The sequence below is a fragment of the Stegostoma tigrinum genome, chromosome 11, assembly GCF_030684315.1.
Source record: "Stegostoma tigrinum isolate sSteTig4 chromosome 11, sSteTig4.hap1, whole genome shotgun sequence".
Lineage (NCBI taxonomy): Eukaryota > Metazoa > Chordata > Chondrichthyes > Orectolobiformes > Stegostomatidae > Stegostoma > Stegostoma tigrinum.
In genome coordinates this window covers 28,861,998-28,887,241 of record NC_081364.1, presented here as the reverse complement: position 1 = coordinate 28,887,241, position 25,244 = coordinate 28,861,998, and the positions used below count along the sequence as shown (strand labels likewise).

General features: G+C 41.2%; 1 protein-coding gene across 5 annotated transcripts in view; it reads left to right on the top strand.

Annotated features, from left to right (window-relative positions):
• fgd (faciogenital dysplasia) overlaps positions 1–25,244 on the top strand; it is a 227,545-nt gene that overhangs the window by 38,129 nt on the left and 164,172 nt on the right. The window contains exons 1-2 of one of the 5 annotated variants that reach the window (XM_059649873.1): positions 10,086–10,474; positions 14,786–14,947. The exons of 1 other annotated variant lie outside the window; for it this stretch is intronic. Coding sequence is in view for 2 of the 4 variants with exons in the window: in XM_059649870.1 (XP_059505853.1) it covers positions 16,166–16,205 (40 nt within the window). In the remaining 2 variants the exon portion in view is untranslated. Of the gene's footprint in view, positions 1–10,085; positions 10,475–11,996; positions 12,031–14,785; positions 14,948–16,150; positions 16,206–25,244 lie in introns of those variants that run through there. 3 more of the 5 variants (XM_059649874.1, XM_059649872.1, XM_059649870.1) reach the window with 3 other exon arrangements.

Genomic DNA, 25,244 nt, shown 5'->3' with positions numbered 1-25,244 from the left:
GTTAAAATGGTTCGCAACTGGGAGGTGCAGTTGTTTATTGCGAATCGAGCGGAGGTGTTCTGCAAAGCGGTTCCCAAGCCTCCGCTTGGTTTCCCCAATGTAGAGGAAGCCACGCTGGGTACAATGGATACAGCATACCACATTGGCAGATGTGCAGGTGAACCTCTGCTTAATATGAAAAGTCATCTTGGGGCCTGGGATGGGGTGAGGGAGGAGGTGTGGGGGCAAGTGGAGCACCTCATGCAGTTGCAGGGGAAGGTGCCGGGTGTGTTGGGGTTGGAGGGCAGTGTGGAGCGAACAAGGGAGTCACGGAGAGAGTTGTCTCTCCGGAAGGCAGACAAGGGTGGGGATGGAAAAATGTCTTGGGGTGGTGGGGTCGGATTGTAGATGGCGGAAATGTCGGAGGATGATGCGTTTTATCCGGAGGTTGGTGGGGTGGTGTGTGAGAACGAGGGGGATCCTCTTTGGGCGGTTGTGGCGGGGGCGGGGTGTGCGGGAAACACAGGAGACGCGGTCAAGGGCGTTCTTGAGCACTGTGGGGGGAAAGTTGCGGTCCTTGAAGAACTTGGACATCTGGGATGTGCGGGAGTGGAATGCCTCATCCTGGAAGCAGATGCGGCGGTGGCGGAGGTATTGGGAATAGTGGATGGAATTTTTGCAGGAGGGTGGGTGGGAGGAGGTGTATTCTAGGTATCTGTGGGAGTCGGTGGGCTTGAAATGGACATCAGTTACTAGCTGGTTGACTGAGATGGAGATTGAGAAGTCCAGGAAGGTGAGGGATGTGTTGGAGATGGCCTAGATGAACTTGAGGTTGGGGTGGAAGGTGTTGGTGAAGTAGATGAACTGTTCGAGCTCTGGGGAGCAAGAGGCAATGCCAATACAGCCATCAATGTAATGGAGGAAGAGGTGGGGTTTCTCTTGCCTGTCAGCATAGGCAGGTGTCTCTAATGGCTTCCTTAACTTTCATGCATCCACTTTCAGAATGGCAACTCTAAAACTACACTGGATTCTGCCTATGAGCCTATCATTTGCAGCTTGGTTATTGGTAACACAACTGTTTTCTTGTGCCATAAAGAAAGAATAGTATAGACTAGTCTATTGAATGTGCTAAAAGTAGTCATGATTCTATACTGCAGAGAATCTATTAATTCAACACACACATGCTGTCACTGTGTCCATGCTCAGCAATGTTGTTGTTGTCATCAGTGCATGAGCTAATGATAAGATAGCTGGGCAGAAGTTGGGGCTGCAGCGGGTGTAGGGAGAACTGGGGAGGCCTGAATTGGGGCTGGAGATAAAGCCTGCAACACAGGCCAGCCTCCTACTCTGCCTGACTTTGATGTGAATGCTGCAGCAGTTTGGGAGGCCACAGCAGGAGGGGGGACCATGAGGGAGGCTGCTCGGGGGAGAAGGAGACAGATACACAGTGTAACTTCATTTCACATCCTGCAGCATCGTCTTTGGACGCACACCTGCTTCCTTTCATTTGACAATGACATCCACTTTCTTTCTGCTGTTTGCATCGCCTGGAAGCGGTGTTTAAAGGATCCTCTGCCTGCCAGGAAAGGTGGTAAAGGTTCAATAGAAGACACCACTGCAGCAATGTCAAGTAGATATCGAGGATGAAAAGGCAGTGGAAGCACCAGCCTGAATAAAAAGTAGTGAAGGAAGCAGACTTTTGAGAGTCATCTCTTTATATGGGGTACAGAGAAAGATGACACTGACTGTTTCATAATGCGCAAATTTAATTTTCACTCAAAGCAGCGGAGGCTGAAGTAATGAAGACAGCAAATTTCTTGTGTGTTTGGGACAGCTTTCTAATCTAAAATGTTCAGAACTGAAAGAGAAACATGCCATGTGAGATTTAAATCAGTAATGAGCCAGAATGAGTTAAGAAGCGTCCTGTGAACAGTGACCATAATGTGACTAAATTTGATTCTAAGTTTGAAAGTAGCATTAAGGTTTTACATTCAAGCGAGGATGAAACTGATGTCGAAAGCAGCAAACTGAGATGAACTGTTTATGGGTAAGCCTACAGACAAGTAGTGGGAGGTATTCAAATAAGTATTTGGTACACTACATGCCCTTAAAAGGTATATGTTCCATTTATGCAGTTTGGCAACTGTGGTTCATAAATTAGGTAAGAGATAGTATCAAGCCTAAAGAGAGGCTGACACAAGTAATGAAGAAAAGTTGAAACCGTGTCAATTAGGAAAGCTATAAAAAGTAAAAGGGATACAATGGAAATAGGTAGTTCAAAGGTGAAATATTAAACAAAAACCTGGAAAACTGAACCTAGCAGGGTAAGATCTTTTTTGTTTTCTAAACGTTCTAAGTGGGATGTGGATCCATTCGATTCAGACTTGGACTGTTGTGTTGTAACTGAAAGTGAAGAAATGGCAGCCTTTTAAATGTGTCAATCCTATCTAACTAAACAGGTTCAATTTTTTTGAGTATAATTTGAACCAGGTGAATAAGGAAGTGTCTGGATGTTATCTGCACGGTTTCTGCGGAATCGATTATTAACAACAGCTGACGTAAATGAATTTTGAGGAACCCTTGCAATATAGGTTGAAAATCGGTTGGCAATTAGGAGCCAGAGTAGTTATAAGAAAACTTATTTGGATTAACAGAATGTTGAAGTGATGCCCTTCAGCGATCTCTGCTTAGTGCTTTAGCTCTTTGCCATAAAGATCAAAGTCTTGCGTGAAGGATTGTATATCCACATGTGAGATGAAATCGTGTCACCCAGGAGAAGTTGATCTTCAGGAAAACACCATGTTAGTGACCAAAGTAATGATGAAACAACATCAAGGTTGGAGGAAAGGAAAGAGTGTGTGGCTTATTCAGTCTCAGGTGGTTAATAACTTGCTGTGAAACCTAATCTGCGACTGTTTAAATTTAAATTCTCTTAATATCTGAGGAGCTGCATTTAGATATTATTGCTGACCACCCTCTCTGGAGTTGTTAACTCAAATGTCCACAAATCTGCTGTCGTTGACTCTGACATTGGCTTGTTTGCAGCCAACTGGATTTTCATTTTTCACCTGACCAATTTTAACTCTCCACTGGATTCTTTGATACTCCATTATGGAAGTGACTTAATGATTGAAATTCCTCTTCCAATGGTGTCCCCACTTATTCTTCCCAAAACCCTTCTTCAACGCATACACGAGGGCCTCACAGCAGGGCCTAAGTGACAGATATCTCTGTTTCTGGACTGGAGTGAAAGAAAGCAGCTGTAAAGCCAGCACACGGGGATGCAGGTAATAGGAGTTTGAAGTCACATGTAAAGATTTAAAACTTTAATGGCCCAGAGCATCAGATGGCCAGACAGTTGTTATTCCAGTGTAGATGGGAGTTGTGTACGGGAAACCTTTGGGATCCCTCCTATAGAAGACTGTCTGACGGATTTCCTCCTGTTTTAAGATTCTGCTGAGTAATTCCAAATTTCCAAATATGGTAGCTGACTGCCATGGAGAGGGGATGTTGATTTTTCATTTGTGTGTCTATAGATAGATATGACTTCCTACCATCTAGTGTGTTCTTTGCTTCAGGACGGAAAACAATTAAATCTGATTACCTTCATAAAGTGATACATGTGAAAATGGTTTGATTGTATAGAAATGCGTAGAAGGTTTATTTAAAATTTTACAATTCGTCATAGTAGTGATCCTCCTTTCAACGGATGAATAGTACATTGGATATTACAATTGCAAAACCACTGAAAATGAAATAGAAATAGTTTTAAAAACATTCAAAAGGTCAGGCAGCACCTGAGGGGGGAGAAAGAATTCTTGGGTGGGACATGAATAATGTGGGCTATAGTGTGAAATTTGAGACAATTAGGTCAGATATTGAGCAAGGCCTTTCTAAACATTGGGAGCAAATTCTTGAATTTTCCAAGAGTTCCAGATGGTGAGACAAGACACTTTCTGGGGAGTGGCGGGCTGCCTATTAACAGCATTATTGCTTGTTGTCAACCTCTAACTCCAGATTTCAGATCATTAATATACAGCGTCTTATCCTACTAGCTGCTGTGATGAAGAAAGACAGGGAGAACTTCTGCAATGAAAGTCTGAACAGGTACTGGGAGACTGCAGTTCACTATTGTCACCTACAGACCTCTATCTCAGGCATCTGCATCAGCCTATAAACGTACACTTCATGGACAGTGGCCACATGGACCCCACATCCACAAACCTTGGAACTGGGCACATGCCACCTGTCTTCATCCCAGTTGAACCATACTGGTGCCCCTTCAGGCACATTGGCAACAATCAGTGCAATGCTGCTTCAAGGAGCCTTTTTGGGTGAGGATAGGTACCTAGCTCACTGGATCTCATGGCTGCTCGCTTGATCTGTGTAGAATTCACTCATTCTAAGTCTAACTGGATGCTCACAGCGCTCCTGTCTTGCCATGTTTCAGCCAAAGTTACCAAGCTCCCAGTCCTTTTGTGTTGCCTTGGCATTTACTGCAGATAGAATGCCAGAAAGCCTGTTATGGTTGTCATTAGTCCCACATCAAGTCAAGGAGACCCCCTGCGGTTGGTGAAGCAAATGAGAGAAGCTCTGTTACTTTCATAAGACATGCAACATCATGAGCCTTGGGTGCAGTAGTTGAGATAAGGACTGAAGAAGCAGAGAGAAAATCATGGCATTTAGTGTGGATGAGCTGAGAAGTCTTCCTATATTGCAGGCAAGGGTTGGCATTGTGATCACCTCCACCCAGTCTTGAGGAAAGGGGGTGGCCCTCCTCTGCACCACACCGTCGACCAGAACATGCACAGTGTCTGTCTGCAGTCTGGGGTGCCATATTCCCCTCATATGCCACCTGCAGGACAAATGTCCAGACTCTGGTAGATAGCTCTGGCCTGACAGTTCTTGTCTGGGAGTGCAGTGGCATTTAAAGCCTAGTGGCATGGATACTAGTCCGTTCTGGGATATCCGAGCAGTAGAAAGTTTTTCTGACTGCAGTAAGTGGACACCTCCGGCTAACACCTGAGACCATAAGACCATAAGACATTGGAGTGGAAGTAAGGCCATTCGGCCCAACGAGTCCATGAGGAGGAGCTGCCATGGATGTAACTGGTAGTTATTAAGATGAGTTCAAAATGATAGTGCAGGAAATCTCACTAAGCCTCATAGAGAGCAACCCCTAGTGAAATCTGATGCAATTGTCACTTTGCCAAAAAAAACTATAAGATTCATCCACTTGTTTCGGATCGGTGACTCTCATCAGAATGAGAAAATGTTGCACATTATACAGAGGCAAGGAGCTGAGGAAGAATGAAAGATGCTTCTGATAATGGTATGTAACAAATCTAAAGCTCAAAGTCTGAGTTTATTTGGCATTGTGCACTCCTACGCGCTGTAGGCTAGTGACAGGAGAGGGTCTAGCATTTTTGCATGAAATGGTTGAACTGGAATCTCTCCTGTTTTTAACAGCTGCCTTTGGTGTCTGTTGTAAGAATTTTCAGGTTCATAGTTCACCTGTTTGGAAGCTTTATGAAGGCACCTTCCCTGATTATCAAGTCCTGATCATAGAGTCACAGATCTACAGCACAGATGAGTGTGTGCCGGTCAAAAACCACCACCAACTATTCTAATCCCATTTCCCAGCAATTAGTCCATAGCCTTGTATGCCTTGGCATCACAAGTTTGCATCTAAGTACAACTTAAATGTTATGGGGGTTTCTGCCCAGCCACCTTTCCAGGCAGCGATTTCCAGATTTCCACCACCCACTGGGTGAAAAGGCTTTTCCCCAATTTCTCTTAAACCTTCTGCCTCTTACCTTACACCTGTGCCTCCTGGTCATTCATCCCTCCATCAAGGACAAAACTTTCTTCCTGTCTACCCTATCAATGGCCTTCATAATTTTATACAACTTGATCATGTCCCCTCTCAGGATTCTCTGCTCAAAGGAAAACAGCCCCAGTCTGTCCAATCCCTCTTCTTAACTGAAACACTCCAGCTCAGGCAACATCCTGTTAAATCCCCTCTGCACCTCTCCTCTAATGTGGATTCCAGAGCTGCATACAGTACTCTATATCTGTCACCTAATCAACTATCTACATTGTTCCAAGTATTGCGTGTGCCATCTCAACTACTTTATCCATCTATCCTGATGCCGTAAGGGATCAACATACATACACACTAAGGTCTTTCCGATTCTTGGTGTGTCCCCAGGATCTTACTGTTCATTATGTTATTCACTTGCCTCATTTACCCTGCCCAAGTGCATCAGCTCATGTTCTATCTAAATTGAATTCCCATTCCCAATGATCAGCCCATCTGACCAGTCCAGCTATATCGTCTTGTAGTCTAAGGCTCACTATTTACCACCCTGCCACTTTTTGAATAATTTACGACTTTACTGATCAACCCTCCCACATTCAAATGTAAATCATTTATATAAACCACAAATAACAAAGGGTCCAACACTGCCCCCTGTGGGACCCCACTGAACATAGACTTCCAGTTGGAAAAATACTCCTCAACCATCACTCACTACTTCATGCCACTCAGCCAATTGTAAACCCATATTGCTAAATTTACTTGGATTCCATTGTCTCTTAGCTTTGCAATCAGTTTCCCATTTGGGACCTCGGCAGGAAAACTTGCTGAAATCCAAGTAGTATACATCAAAAACATTACCCTTATCTACATACCTAATCTTCTCTTCAAAAAATTCAATCAAGTTTGTTAGACATGACCTCCTCTTAATATAAAACCATGTTGACTAAGCTTGATTAATTCCTGACTTTGAGTACAGATTAATTCTATCCCTCAGAACTGCTTTCATTCAATTTCTCCTCCTCCAAGATTAGACTCGCTGGCCTGTAATTTCCTGGTCAAATGTCCCTCACTTCTCTGATCCATTAACCCTAGCCAGAGAGGAATTAAAAATTTTTGCAAGCTCCCTTGCTATTTTCCCCTTTGCCTGATTCAACGACGAGGAATAAGTTTGTTTCAGGCCTGGGTATGTATTTATTTTCAAACTTGCCAGACCACTCAGCTGTTTTTCTGTCTATGCTAATTTCTTTAATTTCTTCTCCTCGATTTCGACACCCTTATCATCCCTCTCACTATTGAATGCTGACACAAAATATTAATTTTAGAACCCTTCCTACATCCTCTGGCTCTACGCATAAATTACTGCTGCAGTCCTTAAATGGGCCTTACTCTTTCTGTCATTATCTTTTTACCCTGAATGTACCTCTAAAACAATTTAAGATTTTCCTTTCTCTAGCATCCTTTCTTATACCCATTTTTGCTCTCCTAAGTTTCCTCTTGCACATTCTCTACTCCTGGAGGGCTTCTGCTGTTTTCAGCCCTCGGTATCCTCCCCACCCTCTCTTTTAGTCTTAATCTAATGCTGTCTATCCCTTGATATCGAGAGTTCACAGGATTTGATGGTCCTCTCCTTTCCCTTTATTGGAACATGTTGGCCGTGTACACTCTACATTTCCTCCTAAAATGGAACCCACTGTTCTGAGACAGATTTACCTGTAGTATCTACTCGAGGTCCTGTTTGATCAAGTTTTATAAGTGATTTTCTTAAAATCATCCATCCCTTTGACACTTGAACCCAGAGCTTCTGACTGTGAGGCAGCGATGCTATCCGTTGTTCTAGGAGACCTTCATTGAGTGGAAGTTGAGAGTTGAAAGGCACCAGTGGTGAAGGTGCTGGGAAATGATGATACTATTAGAATAAATCACAGTCAAAAGATGGGTCCAAAGAAAGCACAATTGGGAAATGAAAACATCACCAATAGCTGCTGTTCAAAGAAATTGGCCATAGATTTTGGTGTGAAATTTCAGCAGTCTTTGTTGATACCAGACAGTGCTCCTTGAGCTGACCCTGAATGTCATTGCAGCAATGTAGGATCTGAGGTCAGAGTGAGCATGGAGAACTACATTTACAAGTCACCAAAATCTTCTGTTCGCACTTGAAGACTGAAAGGAGTTGTTCCTAAAGGTTGAGAGCTAAATTCACGAGTAAAGGCCTGTGTACCTGCAGTAAATGGAAGAGTGTTGATGCTGTGCCACAGCACATTGGTACACTGCATTTACCTACCAAAATTTTAGGTCTTTCTTGGTGAGGGCATTAAATCCATTCTCGGTTGCAATCTGTACATGTCTGAAAAAGTTGGATAAAAATCTCTTTATGTTGAGAGAAAGCTTTACTTTCAGTTTTTAACCAACTAGATTACCATATGAACGGGGCAGTCAATTGCCTTTTAAAATTCTGTTACTCATTGCACAGCTTAGCAAAAGTAACACAGTAATATAAATGTGAATTAAAAATGAAATGAAAATTGGAACAAAATGTTAGTTATTGTACTTGCATATTAGTTTGCTTTGTGCATTTGGGTTAATAATGTAATAAATGTGCTACTGAAAATCAATTTATTTATCTGACCCAGAAGAATAAACAAAATTATAATCAATCAGGCTAAAAAAGTTGCATGATAAATCATTTGGCACCCTCAGCTATAATGGTAAATTCTGCCTGTCTGAAAGTGTGTACATCCTGATGAATGTGTCTGTATTTGCTTAGGCCCAAATAAACAAATGTAGGCCACTGTTTTCTTAAATTAAATTAAAATGGTAAAAGGCAATTTGATAATACTTGGAAAGTAAAGTTACAGAAATGCATTTTCAGTTTATTTTGGAGATGACCAGGGCATGTTTGTTTTCTCCTCTAATGTGGTGGATCACTCTCAAATATTGACAAAAAAAACAAGCTGAAAAAGAGAACTATAAGGAAAATAATTTTAGCAAACCTATTGTTGGACAGATTGCTGTCTTAAATTGCCCACCGAGCACACAGCTTTTTCGGCACTCTTGCACTAGCCCCCAAATATGTGACTATTGAAAAGTTTTACGTATTTATTGCAGAATGCCAATGTGAAATCACTGGCCTTAATTTTGCACAACTAAGATAAATTTAGTCATGAAGCACAGTTACTGACATTGCATTTTTTATTAGCATTTTCCTGAAAAAAAATCATTGCCTCTGGTTACTTAAATGCTCAAATGTTTTTGAGCAATAGTGTAGAATGTTCTGTAGTTGCGCTCCCAAAACAGTGTGCAGTAAGCCTGATGCTGCCACGTGATGTGTGTCTCACATTTTGCAAAATAAATAGTCAGCAAACATTTTTTAATGTGGATGTGCTTAGCCCATATCAAATTGATCTGGATTCCTAATGTGTTGTTTTCATCTTATGAAATGCCCATCCCCCTCTTATTTGAGAATTGAAGGAAATTTAATTAAGACAATTTAGAAGTCATCACAACAGTTCATTTTCCTTTGTTGCCTATTTATTTTCTATTTTCACTCTACAGGATTGAATAAGACCTTCTCCCCCGCATTGGGAAATCAAGGTTAACTCCATTTTCTCCCCCTCATATTTATCAAGTTTATGCCAAACCTAGTGTAAGGTCAACCATGAAATTGCATTTGGAGTATTTGACGAATTTCTCACTGCTTAAATATTGTGGTGCATTAGTTCAGAACTCTTGTCCAGCTATTTCCACTGTAAATAGGAAGAATATTTTGGCAGTATTATCTCGGCTTGTGTTTTAATGGGCATAAATTGACATAGGTGAATAGATGAATATAGTGGTAATTGCCAATTCTTTTGAGTGGGTGAAGATTTGAACTACTGAAAGTGTACATTGTTGTGTCTCCCATTTGTTTAAATATTTATTGATTGCAGTAAATCTTCTGACTATGATCAATTTTAAACTCACGATTAAACACTTGGGAATTTTCTCTCTTTTAAGAAAGTAACTACCGTTTCTTGATGTAAGCCATGAAAAATAAGTTATTCCAGATTATCATGCCTTGTGCAGTCTGAGAAAGCCTGTAACTTGGAGCCAAGATGAGCAGAAGTATTTGTTTTTAATTAGAAAAGTGGCAATATCCTTGTACATAGAGCAGTGTCAGCTTTATTGACAGAAGTATTGTTTAAAAGGGTTATATCGGTGTTGTTTTGGAAGCAATCTTATTATTTGTGAGTAGATATTTGAACGAAGCAGAATTGCCTGCCTTTTGCAGTACAGTCTGTTTGTCTGCACTAGCCCCCCTGTTGCAACCGTCATTTGTTGCCACGGTAACAGTTGGAAGGCATTATGTAGGCAGAAAACTACTTTTCCTTTTTCATCGTGGAGGCAGGCATTGTTAAGAATTCAATGTATACCCACTGTCGTGAATGGATCTGAAATAAAGCAGCAGAACAAGGATTGGTTAGACTATAGTATTATTTGGAGGCCCTCAGAGAGGAAAGCCAGGCAAACGCTGGTGCTAACCCATTACCTGCAAAATGTTTTAATAGAGAATCTACAGCTTGATTAATCAACTGCTTGCTACCGACTTCCAGGTTTTTCCATTTCTGAGATGGGGGTTATCCTGATCTGAAAGGGCCTCAGGATGTATACTGGCAGATGGCTGGCTGGGCTTAACTGGTGAGTTGCTGGTATCATGCTTAAACCTGTAGCAAACCTTCTTCCTCAGAGTGGTGGGTATGATTCTGCAGTCTGTGGCTTCGTTCTAAAATGGTGCCTTCATGAATGCCATTTTATTTGCGTTTCCTCCAACAACTCAATTTGCAATGGTCTATGAATGTCTGCGGAGCTTACAATTTGTAAAGCAGGTTTTGTCTCCTATTTTGTTGTCTGATGTATTGCCAGTTAGCAATTGCTTCAGAGATTTTTCTTTTCTCTGCCGGAGGCAAGTACTTGTTCAACAAATATCTTTGATCACTTTGATGTGTTGTGAAGAGATTTTTGCTACACACAATGCCTTGTACCTGCAAAATCATTCCGTATGTGGAAAAATGAAAACAATAGTCCTCACAAGAACTGCTGCATACGATGCAGTATAATCATATGATTAACTCTAAGAGTTGCCTTGGCTTTTTGGATGTTTTTATGATGAATTTATCCTGATACTCAATGCATACTGGAGCATGGAGTTACCATAACAACAGTGGCAGCAGCCTCAATAGCCTTTGACACATTGCTTTACATTTGATGGACTGCTAGCATAGTGTCTGACCTTTGACAACCTCAAGTTATCAAATGTGAAACAAGCTTACTCAGCTTTAATAATGCATACTCTCACTTGGAGTCAGCAGCTGCCAATACAGATGATTTTTTTAAAATTAATTCATTATTACTTCATTGTATTTATTACAACTGCAATCTTCCAGAAGACTTCAAAAGGAACAGTTTGTACATGATGCTGTGTTCTAACGCTTATAAAGATGATAAAGTATGCAGATGAAATGCTGGGTATTGAGTAGGGCTGTCTGTGCTGCTTTCATTTCTTTGGTTTAGTTTCAGGTACCAATAAATAGATGATTTTGAATGATGAAAATGTACAAAATCCTCCCTAGCTTTATCTTCAATCAGTGGAGACTTTTCAAAATTGCACCCCATAGAGAGAGTGCAAAAAATTTAAGTTTCAGTATCCAATAATCCAGTTTCAATGCTTTAAAAAAATCCAAATGTTTCTCCATTTATATATCAGCAGGATTTGACTGACTTGTTTGTCTTTTGGTGCAAAATTATTTTAATTATAAATTGATTTGAAATTCAGATTTAATATAATTAACAAGGCAGTATTCTATTGATGAAATAAATTGTTTGAAGGGCTAAAGTAAATTAAAACTGTAGTTCACAGTTGAATCACCTTCTATACACAGCAAAACCAGATTGGACAATATGTCGTATGTTTATCTCAATGTTTGTCATCAGGTTGTGCTGTGGGATATCATGAACATTTTTAGATGAATGGACAAAAATTTGCAGTCAAAATAACAGCAAGGATAATGTTGCTCACGGTTATTTGTCAATAATGATGCAGCAAATTTAGGCATAGCTGGAGTGGTGGACTTGTGTTGCCATTCTGTTGGCTTTGCCAAGATTGCATCTTGCTCCTGGATTTTTCTTTACGTTTAGAAACCTGATATATTTGCCCATTATATTTGCTACAAAGCTTATGTCACACTGCTACGAGTGTAAGTATCCATTTGACAACATAAATGAGTGTTAATTACTTTCAATTGATCTTTCTGGAACAGAAAATATTGCAAGCATAAAGTCTAATTCCTTTAGGTTTTTAAATTTTCAGGGACACTTAGTAAAAGGTCAAGTTGTACACTTAAACCATTCATACTGTCCTTTTCTTCTCTTGATCTTTCTTCCATCTCATTTCCTTTCTGTTTCTGATTTGTCTTTAGAAGCACAATTTGTCTCCCTCTTCTTTAAATTGACACTGCTTTTTGGTCTTTCTAATATTTATTCCAATGATTAAAGAATACTCTGTGAATTGCCCTTCTTCCATGCAATCTCACCTATGTGTTACCCTAATCTATTATTGTAATTTCAAATTTCCAGTAGGCCTCAGGGAAACATGTGAGTTGAAAAGTACAATAGTCAGTCCAGAGATAATCAGAACTGCTGATGCTGGCGTCAGAGATGGGAAATTTCTGAAGAAGGGTCCCGACCCGAAACCCAGCTTATCTGCTCCTCTGATGCTGCCTAGCCAGTTGTGTTCCTCCAGCTCCACACTGTTTTATTAATAGCGAGGCTATCTCATGGAAGGTGAGATTAAATGCTTTGATTCAAGTCCACTGTGTATGTAAAAATGACAATGCCTGATTCTGGAATTCATAATATTCATGTTAAAGCATTAGTACTGAGCACTTAAATTTGACCTTCAAGTAACTCCTCCAGATATGGCACTGTTTTGTTTAAATCATGTATTTCCACTACTATTTCAATTTGCAGACAGGCTTGGAAGAAATTGTTTAAGTTAATAATCACTTCATTGGCATAGGAGCCAAAGTATTGTTTGAGTTGCCAACTGTGTGGGATATTAGAGAATTTCTGTGTGGTTGTCTTCGCTGGGAATGTATAGAACTGACCAGCAAATAGTGGACTCAGTTGTGCCAGGCCTGTCTTATTGAGGAAGGCTTCAGACTGGCTTTATGATGGATGTAAATTCATCTTCCACTTAAAATATGTCAAGTGTGTGAATTGTTTGTTTTCTTTATTCATTCATGGGATGAGGGTGTTGCTGGCTAGGGCAGCATTTATTGCCCATCCCTAATTGCTCAGAGAGCAGTTGAGAGTCAACTACATTGCTGTGGGTCTGGAGTCACATGTAAGCCAAACCAGGTAAGGGTGGCAGTTTCCTTCCTTAAAGGACATGAGTGAACCAGGTGGGTTTTTCCTGACAATTGGTTCATGATCATCATTAGACTGTTAATTCCATATATTTATTGAATTCAAATTCCACCATCTGCCATGACGTGATTCGAACCCAGGTCCCCAGAACGTGATCTGGGTCTCTGAATTAACAGTCTAGCGATTTAATACCACTAGGTCATCGCTGCCCGTTGTGTTCCTAACTTGATTGGTTCAGTTAAGATTTGTTACTTGTCCAAGCCAATAAGACTGAAGATCTTGAGATTTATTAGTGGCCAGGAAGATGATTGTGGGCCACACTGCTAGGACCCTGCCAGGGAACACGTCTAAACCCATGATGAAACAACAGGTGGTTTTTAAAAAAAGAGGAAAAACTTATCCAACCTGCTTTGGACCCACCAAAGAGGGATGTTGACAGCGTGATTAGGGTAAAGGGTAGAAAATTGACCAGCTCCCCCAATGATATTTGAGATTTCACATTGCATGTCGAAAGTGGATGCCAGATATGTGCTCAGTAATGTTTATGACTCATTGATTCCACAAGCTGCTTTGGTCAGCACTGCAGCATGCTATCTTTGTCAACACAAATTGTATTTAAGCCTCTCAGTCTCCATTAATGAACCATGTGTACAGATGGATCAGTGCTTGTGTGGTGCTGAGAGTAAAATTTTTGAATCTTTTACTTGCTTTGAGCACTAGTTTACGTTTAAACGATCACACTCAGATTTAAACTGCTTTGGGAACATGAGAAGAGGTTGCCCAGCCCATTTAAGCCTGTGCTATCGTTTACTTTAAATCTGACCTGGTGTGTCCCTCTACTGTCTTTACTTGTTTGTGTTCCATAACCTTCAGTACCCTTGCATACATAACAAAAATCTGTCTATCACAATTTGTTGACACTTTTAATTCTGTAGTCTCCCACACAGTTGGCAACTCGGAAACAATACTTTGGCTCCTATGCCAATGAAGTGATTATCAACTCAAGCAATTTCTTCCAAGCCTGTCTGCAAACTGAAATAGTAGTGGAAATACATGATTTAAACAAAACATCTAGAGGAGTTACTTGAAGGTCAAATTAATGTGCTCACTACTAATACTTTACTTTAAAATGAATATTATGAATTCCAATATCTGGCATTGCTAGTTTTATATACACAGTGGACTTGAGTCAGAACATTTAATATCACCTTCCATCGATATTTGGCAGTATTTTTGGGTTTTCCACTTCAGTTTTATGCAGTTGTGTGGACAATTGCTTGGAATGGCCTGATCTTAAGTGTGCACTGACTTGATCTATGCTGCCCTGCACAAGGAGAAGTGGAGAAATTATTAACTTTATTATAAACACCTCAATGACATTCTAATCTCTAATTAAGGGAGTACAAGCTTAGTCTATGCAGCTTGTTATCATAATAGAACACATTTTAGTATCTGTGTTCACCTTTTTCCAGGCCATTTTATTCTTTGAGTTGCAATACCCAGCATTGAATGCAGTACTCCAGATGGCTTCTAACCAGTGCTTTGTGCAGCTGTAACATAACCTTCCAACCTTTTGTATTCCAGCCCTCTTGAGATTAAAGCCGATATTCCACTGGACTTTGTAATTATTGTTTGCACCTGCCACCAGCTTTTTGTGATTTCTTTCTTGAATCCAAAAACCACTACTTCTCTACTATTTCTACCTTCTTAGATCAGGATATTATCTGAATGCGCTCGTTCTTTGATGTAAGTATCCATAAGGCAATTAGAGCCTTTGTATAATTAAGTTATTTTAAACTTGCAGTTGGTGATGTTGTTTCCCTTGAAACTGACTAGTTTACTTGTAATAAAAGCAATTGAAAAATAATTCAATTAAAAACTGAAAGAACTGCAGATGCTATAAATCAGGAACCAAAACACAAGTTTCTGGAAAAGCTGAGCAGATCTGGCAGCATAGATAACAAAGTGTGAAGCTGGATGAACACAGCAGGCCAAGCAGCATCCTAAGAGCACAAAAGCTGACGTTTTGGGCCTAGACCCTTCATCAGAAAAGGGGGATGGGGAGAGGGTTCTGAAATAAATAGGAGAGGGGGGAGGTGGACCAAAGATGGATAGAGGAGAAGATAGTTGCAGTGGGAGAGAGATTCCCTGAGGTTGGTCTGGAGGGAGGAGGGTAACTTCTTCAGGTTAGGCATCCCTGGAAGAGGCTTCGCAGTGAGGTTAAAATTGTGATCAGAGATAATGGGAACTGCAGATGCTGGAGAATCCAAAATAACAAAGTGTGAAGGGTCTAGGCCCGAAACGTCAGCTTTTGTGCTCCTGGGATGCTGCTTGGCCTACTGTGTTCGTCCAGCTCCACACTTTGTTATCTTGGATTCTCCAGCATCTGCAGCTCAGATCTGGCAGCATCTGTGAAGAAAACATTCAGAGTTCATGTTTCGGGTCCAGTGACCCTTCTTCAGAACTGAGGAAACCTTAACTCTGATGTTTTTTCTTCGCAGATGCTGTCAGACCTGCTGAACTTTTCCAGCAACTTCTGTTTTCTTTTCATGAAAAAAGAATTTATTGGTTCTGGGGAACATCAGTACATCATAAAGGGCATGGTAAGACGTGACACAAATACAGGGTCTTGCTGCATGTGAACAAGTCTATACAGTGGCAATTTTCATTTATTTAGTGTCTCTAAGCTTGGAAATGTAGACAAGCACCAATATGAATGTATAGAGATGCTTACTTTTTTAAAATCTTGTCTTTGTTTGGAATAAGGGGAAATAACTTGCCTCATTTTGCATGATGTCACATCTTCAGACCATTATGTTGTTCTTCAGAACCAATGGATTACTTTGGAAGTGTATAAATTATTTTGTAGGCAAATAGAACACCCACTTTTAAAAGAAGATTGAGAGATTTTGGTTTTTCTTACTAGATGAATGTTTATTGCCCATCCCATTTGTCCTGGAAAAGATGGAGTTCTGCTACCTACTTGATCTGCAGCAGTCCTTGTGTAATGACTTCCAGAGTGCGATTGATAAGTTCTGGGATTTTGACCCAGCGAGCGCGGAAAAATTGTTAACTGAAATTCCAAAAATGGTAGTTGGCTTAGAGGGAAACTTGTGGGTGGTGGTGGACAGGCTTTGGGGAGACAGGAGGTGAGTTACTACCATCGAACTCCTAGCCTCTGACCTGCTTTTGTAGCAACAGTATTTCGGGCTAGTTCAGTTCAATTTCTCGTCAATGATAACTCACCAGATGTTAATAATAGGTGATTCAGTGATGGTGATGCTATTGAATCTCAAGGGATCATTGTTAGATTCTCTCAACTTGTTCATTTTCATTGATTTCTGTTTCCCTCAGTGTTCGATAAGGTGTTCAGTAAAATTTGTTTTTATAGCTAAATTCTCTCATGGGATGTTAGCTTTGCTGCAGATGCCTGCATTTTTTAAATCCATCCTTAATTGCCCTTGAACTGAATGGCGTGGTAGTCCATTTTAGAGGGCAGTTAAATTCCAATCACAAAGCCATTGGTCTGAAATCACTTGTGGGCCAGACCAAAAAATCAGGTTTTGTTTTCTAATGGACATTAGTGAACCAGATAGGGTTTTACAACAAATAGTGATGGATTTTCATCACCATTACTGAACTGACTTTGAGTTCCAGAATTTATTTTTCTACCAGTTGTGATTGGATTTGAACCCTTGTCCCCAGTGCATTAGCCAGGACCTCTAAATTGTGTAGCCTGCTACAGTCACCTCAGATATAGCCTCTACTTCTGGCTCCAACTTGCTCTCAGTGGCTTCCAATGGAAGTTCCATTGTTTGTGTTTGAAACCCATCCAGGATTATGGGTATCTCTGAGAGATACAAGACTCCCGGGATGGTTGTTTTCACCACATTCTAAGACCGAGACTTGGTGCCTTGTGCAGCATTCACTTTATATTGTTGACCTCTCTCTCCCTATTAGCATTCCCTGACAATGCCTTAAAGCTGTCCTGGTCCCGAGTTCCATTTTCTTTACATCTCATTCAAAGCCCTAACAAGAAATCTTTTCTCTTCCTTTTTTTAGGTGTTAAAATCATAGATGCTTCAATAAACCCTCAATGCCGGCACCTCTCTGGATCCATTCACCCCTCTGCTTTTGTGTGGCCCCTTTTCCTCTTTCAGATACCACCTCTTTGGTCACATATTCGCTGCAGCCTCTGCCTTTTTGCTCTTCACTGAGCAATCTGTGCTTCCCAGAGGGCTCTTGTGTTATCCCTTTACACTTGAACTTTAAATGTCAGGCACAACATGATGTTCAACTCTTCTTCACTTTTCAGGCAATAGTCGTCTTCCCTGCTCCATGGATGCTTTTGCCAGTCTCTAGTAGACTCCCTTGACATTGCACCTATCCTTGAACTCTTCATTTAGAACTGTCAACTTGACATTGGCAACCTTAACTTCTCCATTCTCCTTACCAAAACACTCATTCTCTCTCTCTTAACTTGTTACTGTCTGTTCTCTGAGGTTTAAACCTGAGTTTGTCAATGTTATGGCATGGAGACACTGCCAAATCTAACCAGCCTCCCTATCACTGTATTTGCAACGCAGTAAAACTAAAATACTCAATGATCTGCAAAATTGACCCAAGGTTCATAACCAGATTTTTTAAATAACTAGTGGCAGATTTTTGTGAATGACTAATTCCAGACACCAGGTTCCTATCTAAACAAAATACTTAACAATTTATTAACAATACTTTAGTGGAACAAAGTTAAACAACGAAGTAATCTAATTCAAAAACACAGTGCTGGACAAACTCAGATCTGTGAAGAAAAGGCAGTGACCATTCACTAAAGGTGCTGCCATAACTCCTGAGTTTCTCCAACAATTTTTGGTTTTGTTTCTGGTCTTCAACATCTCTCATTCATTGTTTCATTTTAAGGTTACCTCTTTCGTGTTTATAATTTTGACACAATCTTCATTGATTCCATCCCCATTCTGTCACAAAGACAGGCAACAGACACAGTTAAGGGTTGAATCAAAAGGGAAAAATAAATGAGATGTATCTGGCCAATTCGCTTAAGCAGACTCCATAACATCACTGGCATTTGGGATTTTATCTTGCTTGGTTTCTGATGACACTGATGTATGCAAATATATTTCAGCAGGCTCTGAGGAATATTTATTTTATTCTTATAATTGGGATTCCATGGGGCGGCTTTGGCCAAGTGGTACTATCACTAGATTGTTGATCCAGAGACTGGGATAATGTTCTGGGGACCTGGGTTCGAATCCTGCCACAGCAGATGAAATTCAAATTCAATAAGTATCGGAACTAAGGGTGTAATGATGACCATGAACCCATTGCCGATTGTTGGAAAAACTCACCTGGTTCACTAATGTCCTTTAGGGGAGAAAACGGCCATCCTTACCTGGTCTGGCCTACATGTGACTTCAGATCCAGAGCAATGAGTTTGTCTCTGAATTGCCCTCTGGGCATTTAGAGATGGACAACAAATGCTGGTTTAGCCAGCAACACCCTCATCCCGTGAATGAATAAAGAAAAAAAAATCCATTTCTGTTTTTATTTGTGTTTCCTTTCTTTCTTATACCCAGAATTGTAGTCACACATAACTGAGTGACTTACCCAATGCCAAAATCACTGACTTTTTTGCATTTTCTTGCCTGCTTTTTTAAACTATTAATTCATAGAATCCCTACAGTGTGGAAACAGGCCCTTTGGCCCAACAAGCCCACACCTACCCTCAGAGAATCCCACCCAAACCTATTCACCAAGCCTACGTAACCCACACACCCCTGGACACAATGGGCAATTTAGAATGGTCAATCCACCTAGCCTGCACATCATTGGAGTGTGGGAGGAAACCGGAGCCCCCCGGAGGAAACCCATGCAGACACGGGGAGAATGTGCAAACTCCGTACAGACATTTGCCCAATGGGGAATCGAACCCAGGCCCCCAGTGTTGTGAGGCAGAAGTGCTAACCACTGAGCCACCATGCCACCCCTGTCCTCCTAATGACTGGGATTCTGTTCTCTGGACGTGCAATATGTTTATCATGAGAGTACAACTAAGGAGCAATCAAACACCTGTTTGTAGATTTCACAGGCCCAATCCTCCTGATTTAGATAGAGTTCAAAAACTGGTTCAATCTCTGGCCTCTCTCAGTCAGACTGGTCATCTGCCCCCAAGGTCCAGTTCACTTTGAACAGCCGCCATCTGCTTTTGTGTAAGGACTCTTTTTGGAGTCAAAGCATCTATAGAGCAATTGGTAACAAGAAACGACTTGCAATTATCTTTCAGGCCTGGCCTCAAACAAATAGTTTGTTTGCTGTATCTCCTTGTTTTTTTAATACAAGTTTTTGCTCACAATCCAAAAGTCACCTTTCAGCACTCACCTCTATATCAATGTTGATTTTCAAAAAAAAATAGTGAAAAATTAGTGAGAATTCTAACATTAGCAAACCTGCTCACCAGTGCTGTGGTCATTTGACATACAGAACTTTACTTTGCAGAGGCTGAGCTCAAACTCTACGACACTGAGCGACTTTTGTTCAACTTGACTTTCTTAAATGCATGATAACAAAGTGTGGGGCTGGACGAACACAGCAGGCCAAGCTGAGCAACCATGCCACCCCTGGTGGAGCGCAGAAGCTGACGTTTCAGGCCTAGACCCTTCATCAGAAAAGGGGGAATGGGGAGAGGATTCTGAAATAAATAGGGAGAGAGGGGGCGACGGACCAAAGATGGATAGAGGAGAAGATAGATGGAGAGAGATCATTTTAATAATGCTTGAGGAGTAAGTTCCTATATTGGTACAGAATTCTGAGATTTCTCTGCATCTAATGGCTCATAATGGCTTTAATTCACTTTTAAGTATATCTTAACCCATGAACAGTTCCATTCTTGTCGTTAAATTATCCTGTTTGTGCTGCAGTGTAATTACACCTACAAGACAAAGAAATCAATGGTTAGAGCCAACTGCTGCCAGTCTGAAATGAGTTCTTGGTCTGAATTCTTAATGCAATTGAAAGGAGAGTAGAATACTAATTGGTTTTGTAATACTGTCAGCAAATTAATATGTAAACTGAAAAAATTGATAGAAACTGTTGTACTTTTTAAAAAAAAAAGATTTTGGAATTCTTTTATTAGACTAATTTGTTAAAGTGCATAGAACATGATAAAATATGTCCTAATTTAGTTCTGTGCTGAGGTATGTTATCCTTCAACCCCAACAACCAGATTTAGATATCATACAAAGCCATAGATCTTTGTTAATGTAACATGCTGAGAGTGATTTTCCATCAGTTCGTATTTTGGAAATGGTGTATGGAAAATCTAAACATTAAGCTCTGTTGTTTTGTTTCCTTTTTGAGTTGTGCTTAAAAATAATAGTGCTGTTACTAAAAAAGAGTCATGAATGAGAATGCAGTAACTGATTTCATTGTATTGTTTCTTCAGATTACACCAATGTTTGTCAGACATGAAAATGTCTGAACAGATTTGTATTGATTGTCCTGAACTGAGTTACACTCTTTAAGCCAGACAAGTCCCCAAAAGCTAACCCACTAGAAATATTAGATTAATTATTTTTATTTCATTCTCCTTTCTGAATAGAGATCTAAAGTTGTCAGCTCCTCAGTCCACTGGAACATCTGCCAGGTGCATGGATATGTGAAGATTTATTGTCAAACTTTGTTTTAGTTGGTGTGAAGTCTCCCGACTATTCTCTTAAACGTGAATCTTCAATAGCAATCTCCAACTGTTTGTAACAAGTTACCACGCTCTTAACTTAATGTAATTAGTGTCTCCATTTAATGTTGTCACCTCATCATTGTATTGAGGACTTGAGAGATCATCTTTTCAGCATTCATTAATTAATTTTGCAATTATTATTCATTCCTGAATGGAATCTTTGAACACAAAACTTTGCATAGCAGAATTCCTTAGGGATAACAAAGTGTGGAGCTGGATGAACACAGCAGGCCAAGCAGCATCTCAGGAGCACAAAAGCTGAGGTTTTGGGCCTAGACCCTTCTTCAGAAAAGGGCGATGGGGTGAGGATTCTGATATAAATAGGGAGAGAGGGGGAGGTGGACCGAAGATGGATAGAGGAGAACATAGGTGGAGAGGAGAGTATTGGGGAATGAGATAGGGAGGGGACAGATCAGTCCGGGGAGGACGGACAGGTCAAGGGGGCGGGATGAGGTTAGTAGGTAGGAAATGGAGGTGTAGCTTGAAGTGGGAGGAGGGGATTGGTGAGAGGAAGAACAAGTTAGGCAGGTGGGGACGAGCTGGGCTGGTTTTGGGATGCAGTGGGGGGAGGGGAGATTATGAAACTGGTGAAGTCCACATTGATATCATTGGGCTGCAGCGTTCCCAAGTGGAATATGAGTTGCTGGTCCTGCAACCTATGGGTGGCATCATTATGGCACTGCAGGAGGCCCAGGATGGACATGTCACCTAAGGAATGGGAGGGGGAGTTAAAATGGTTCGCGACTGGGAGGTGCAGTTGTTTATTGTGAACCGAGCGTAGGTGTTCTGCAAAATGGTCCCCAAGCCGCCTCTTGGTTTCCTCAATGTAGAGGAAGCCACACCGGGTACAGCGGACGCAGTATACCACATTGGTGGATGTGCGAGTGAACATCTGCTTGATGTGGAAAGCCATCTTGGGGTCTGGGATGGGGGTGAGGAAGGAGGTATGGGGACATGTGTAGCACTTCCTGTGGTTGCAGGGGAAGGTGCTGGGTGTGGTGGGGTTGGAGGGGAGTGTGGAGCACACAAGGGAGTCATGAAGAGAGTGGTCTCTCCGAAAAGCAGACAAGGGTGGGGATTGAAAAATGTCTTTAGTGGTGGGGTCGGATTGTAGATGGCAGAAGTGTCGGAGGATGATGCGTTGTATCCAGAGGTTGGTGGGGTGGTATGTGAGGACTAGGGGGATTCTCTTTTGACAGTTATTGCAGGGGCGGGGTGTGAAGGATGAGGTGCGGGAAATGCAGGAGACATGGCCAAGGGCATTCTCGACCACTGTAGGGGAGAAGTTGTGGTCCTTGAAGAACGAGGACATCTGGGATGTACAGGAGTGGGATGCCTCATCCTGGGAGCAGGAAGGAATTGGGAATAGTGGATGGAATTTTTGCAGGAAGGCGGGTGAGAGGAGTGTATTCCAGGTAGCTGTGGGAGTTGGTGGGCTTAAAATGGACATCGGTTTGTAGGTGGTAGTCTGAGATAAGACAGAAAGGTGAGAGATGTGTTGGAGATGGCCCATGTTAACTTGAGTTGGGGTGGATGGTGTTGGTGAAGTGGATGAACTGTTTGAGCTCCTTGGGAGCATGAGGCGGCGCTGATACAGTCATCAATGTACCGGAGGAAGAGGTGGGGTTTGGGGCCAGTGTAGGTGCAAAAGAGGGACTGTTCCACATAACCTACAAAGAGGCAGGCATAGCTTAGGCCCAAGTGGGTACCCATGGCCACCCCCTTTGTCTGTAAGAAGTGGGAGGAATTGAACGAAAAGTTGTTGAGGGTGAGGACAAGTTTGGCTAGGCGGATGAGGGTGTCAGTGAGGGGGTACTGATCGGATCAGTGGGACAGGAAGAAGCGGAGGGCCTTTCGGCCATCAGCATGGGGAATGCAGGTTTCCTACCTACTAACCTCATCCCATCCCCTTGACCTGTCCATCCTCCCTGGACTGATCTATCTCTCCCCACCCCCCCCCCCCCCCCCGCCCCACCATACTCTCCTCTCCACCTATCTTCTCCTCTATCCATCTTCGGTCAGCCTCCCCCTCTCTCCCTATTTATTTCAGAACCCCCTTCCCGTCCCCCATTTCTGATGAATGGTCTAGGCCCAAAATGTCAGCTTTCCTGTTCCTAAGATGCTGCTTGACCTGCTGTGTTCATCCAGCTCTACACTTTGTTATCTCGGATTCTCCAGTTCCCATTATCTCTGATCACAAGAATTCCTCAGGGATTTGTGTTTCTTCTTCAAGTCCAGTCATCCCTCTATCTACAAAATGGTATTGTTCTGGACTTGTCCCGATGCAATTATTGGCATTTGAGGTCCTTTGATTCTTCTGGCACCTGGGGAGTTCTTTGACAATCCTGAAAGTATGATTGTTTTATTAGATTAGTCTGCTCCCATCCTGTAATGAACTGTCTGGAAATAACAAGATGAATTTCTGTACTGAATGTTCTACCATTTTATGCATTGTACGCCTAGAACTGAAATGAAATTGTTTGGACGAGGCAAAACTTGTTGGCTCACTTTTCTTGTTGTGTGAAGTATAACAGTTTTGAATTTGATTTTTATTAACTAGCTAGAATTATATTTGTCTCAAATAATCCTAGAACTGGAGTGTGAAATACATTTTGTTCTGCGTTTTTATGGTTGTCTCATGGTTTAAATTTTACCTTTTGAAAACTATCGTCATTTCATTTAGTAGCACACAATCGATTGTTTCAAGGCAATAAGAGATCAAACTGAGTCAGCTGTATCCATTCTTAACTAGTTCACTGCCCCATGATGCCTTGGTCTCATGCCTGTTATGGTTTGACTTGTCAGAACATGGCCATTTCTAAAGAGGGGTGGTCAATAAGTGCCAGCAACGCCCACATCCCAGTAACTGCTTTTGTGTTATACTTGCGTGGCTGGCTCCTGAAATAAAATGGGTCTTGGCCAAAGGTATATGCAAATGAATTAAACCCAGCAGTCCTTGAGATTGTTGCAGACTGGTTGCAGCTCGCATCCTGTGTTATTCTGGTGGTGTGACACTGGCACATGGGTGGTGTAACTGCCAGCAGACAACATAGAGGAGAATAGTTTCTGGAAAAGGAACAGTTGCAAAATGAAGAGGAAAAGAGGGTTTACTTTGGAACAACTACAGCATAAGTGAGGCTGCAGTGATTGAATGACCTCCATGTGAAAGAGACTGAAATCTTTGTTCTTTGAATTTTGTGTCAAATGTGTGAATGATGTTTACAGGGGTACCATGGGAACAAATGCACATGTTACATGCAATTACTTTTCAGGTCCTTCTTTAATTAAATTCTTTGATATGATTAAAACTATGCAGTTTTTTTTCTGAAATTGTTGTAAGGTAAAACAGTTGTAATATACTTATGGAAAGTATGTTTGGCCTTCTTGATATATTTGATTTTATCTGATTTATTTAGTGTGGACTAGTAAGAACAGATTATGGGTAAGTTTAAAATGGATTTAAATGTATTTTGTTCAGGCTGCAGGTTGCTACTGGCAAGGATTTATTTTGGACTCCTATTTATCCATCCGCCTGTCTGCGTGACCTTTATGCAGTAAACCATTTGTGCAATGACTTAAACATGTCATCACATTTCAACCAGACTAAGTAAAGCATCCATTTCAGCAGCATACTTTGGATTTGCTTGAACTAATGGGTAGTCTTACAACTACTGTATGCTTACTTTAATGAAGCATTCATTTTTCAGTCTTCAAAAGACTTTTCTCATTTTCTGCATTCTATTTGAAAATGCCAATTTGAAAACAGTATTTCTTGATACATCTATTCTTCTAAGTTGTGTTATCTTCGCATTGCCTCCCAAAAATTATTTATCATTCCAGACCCTGAACTATTTTTCCTTTCAAACGTAGGCCGCTGGTGGAATTGCCGTGGAACTGGTGTTTGTCACATTGCTACTGACAATATTGTAATTAATTTAGATAAACTCTTAAACATTTTGGGAAACATTTCTGACAGGCATTTCTGAGCATTCTCTGCTTAATTTGCATTTTTTTTTTACTGTCACTAGCCTAAGATTTGCGTGTTTGTCAATCTACTTCTTCTTTTATCTTTTAAAAATCCTTTTTTAATTCATTCACACGATACGGATGTTGCTAGCCAGGCTAGGTCTAGGCCCGAAACGTCAGCTTTCTTGCTCCTAAGATGCTGCTTGCCCTGCTGTGTTCATCCAGCTCCACACCTTATTATCTAGTATTTATCGCCTGTCCTGATTGCCCAGGGGTAGTTGAGTTAACCCTTTGCTGTGAGTCTGTAGTCGCATGTAGGCCAGA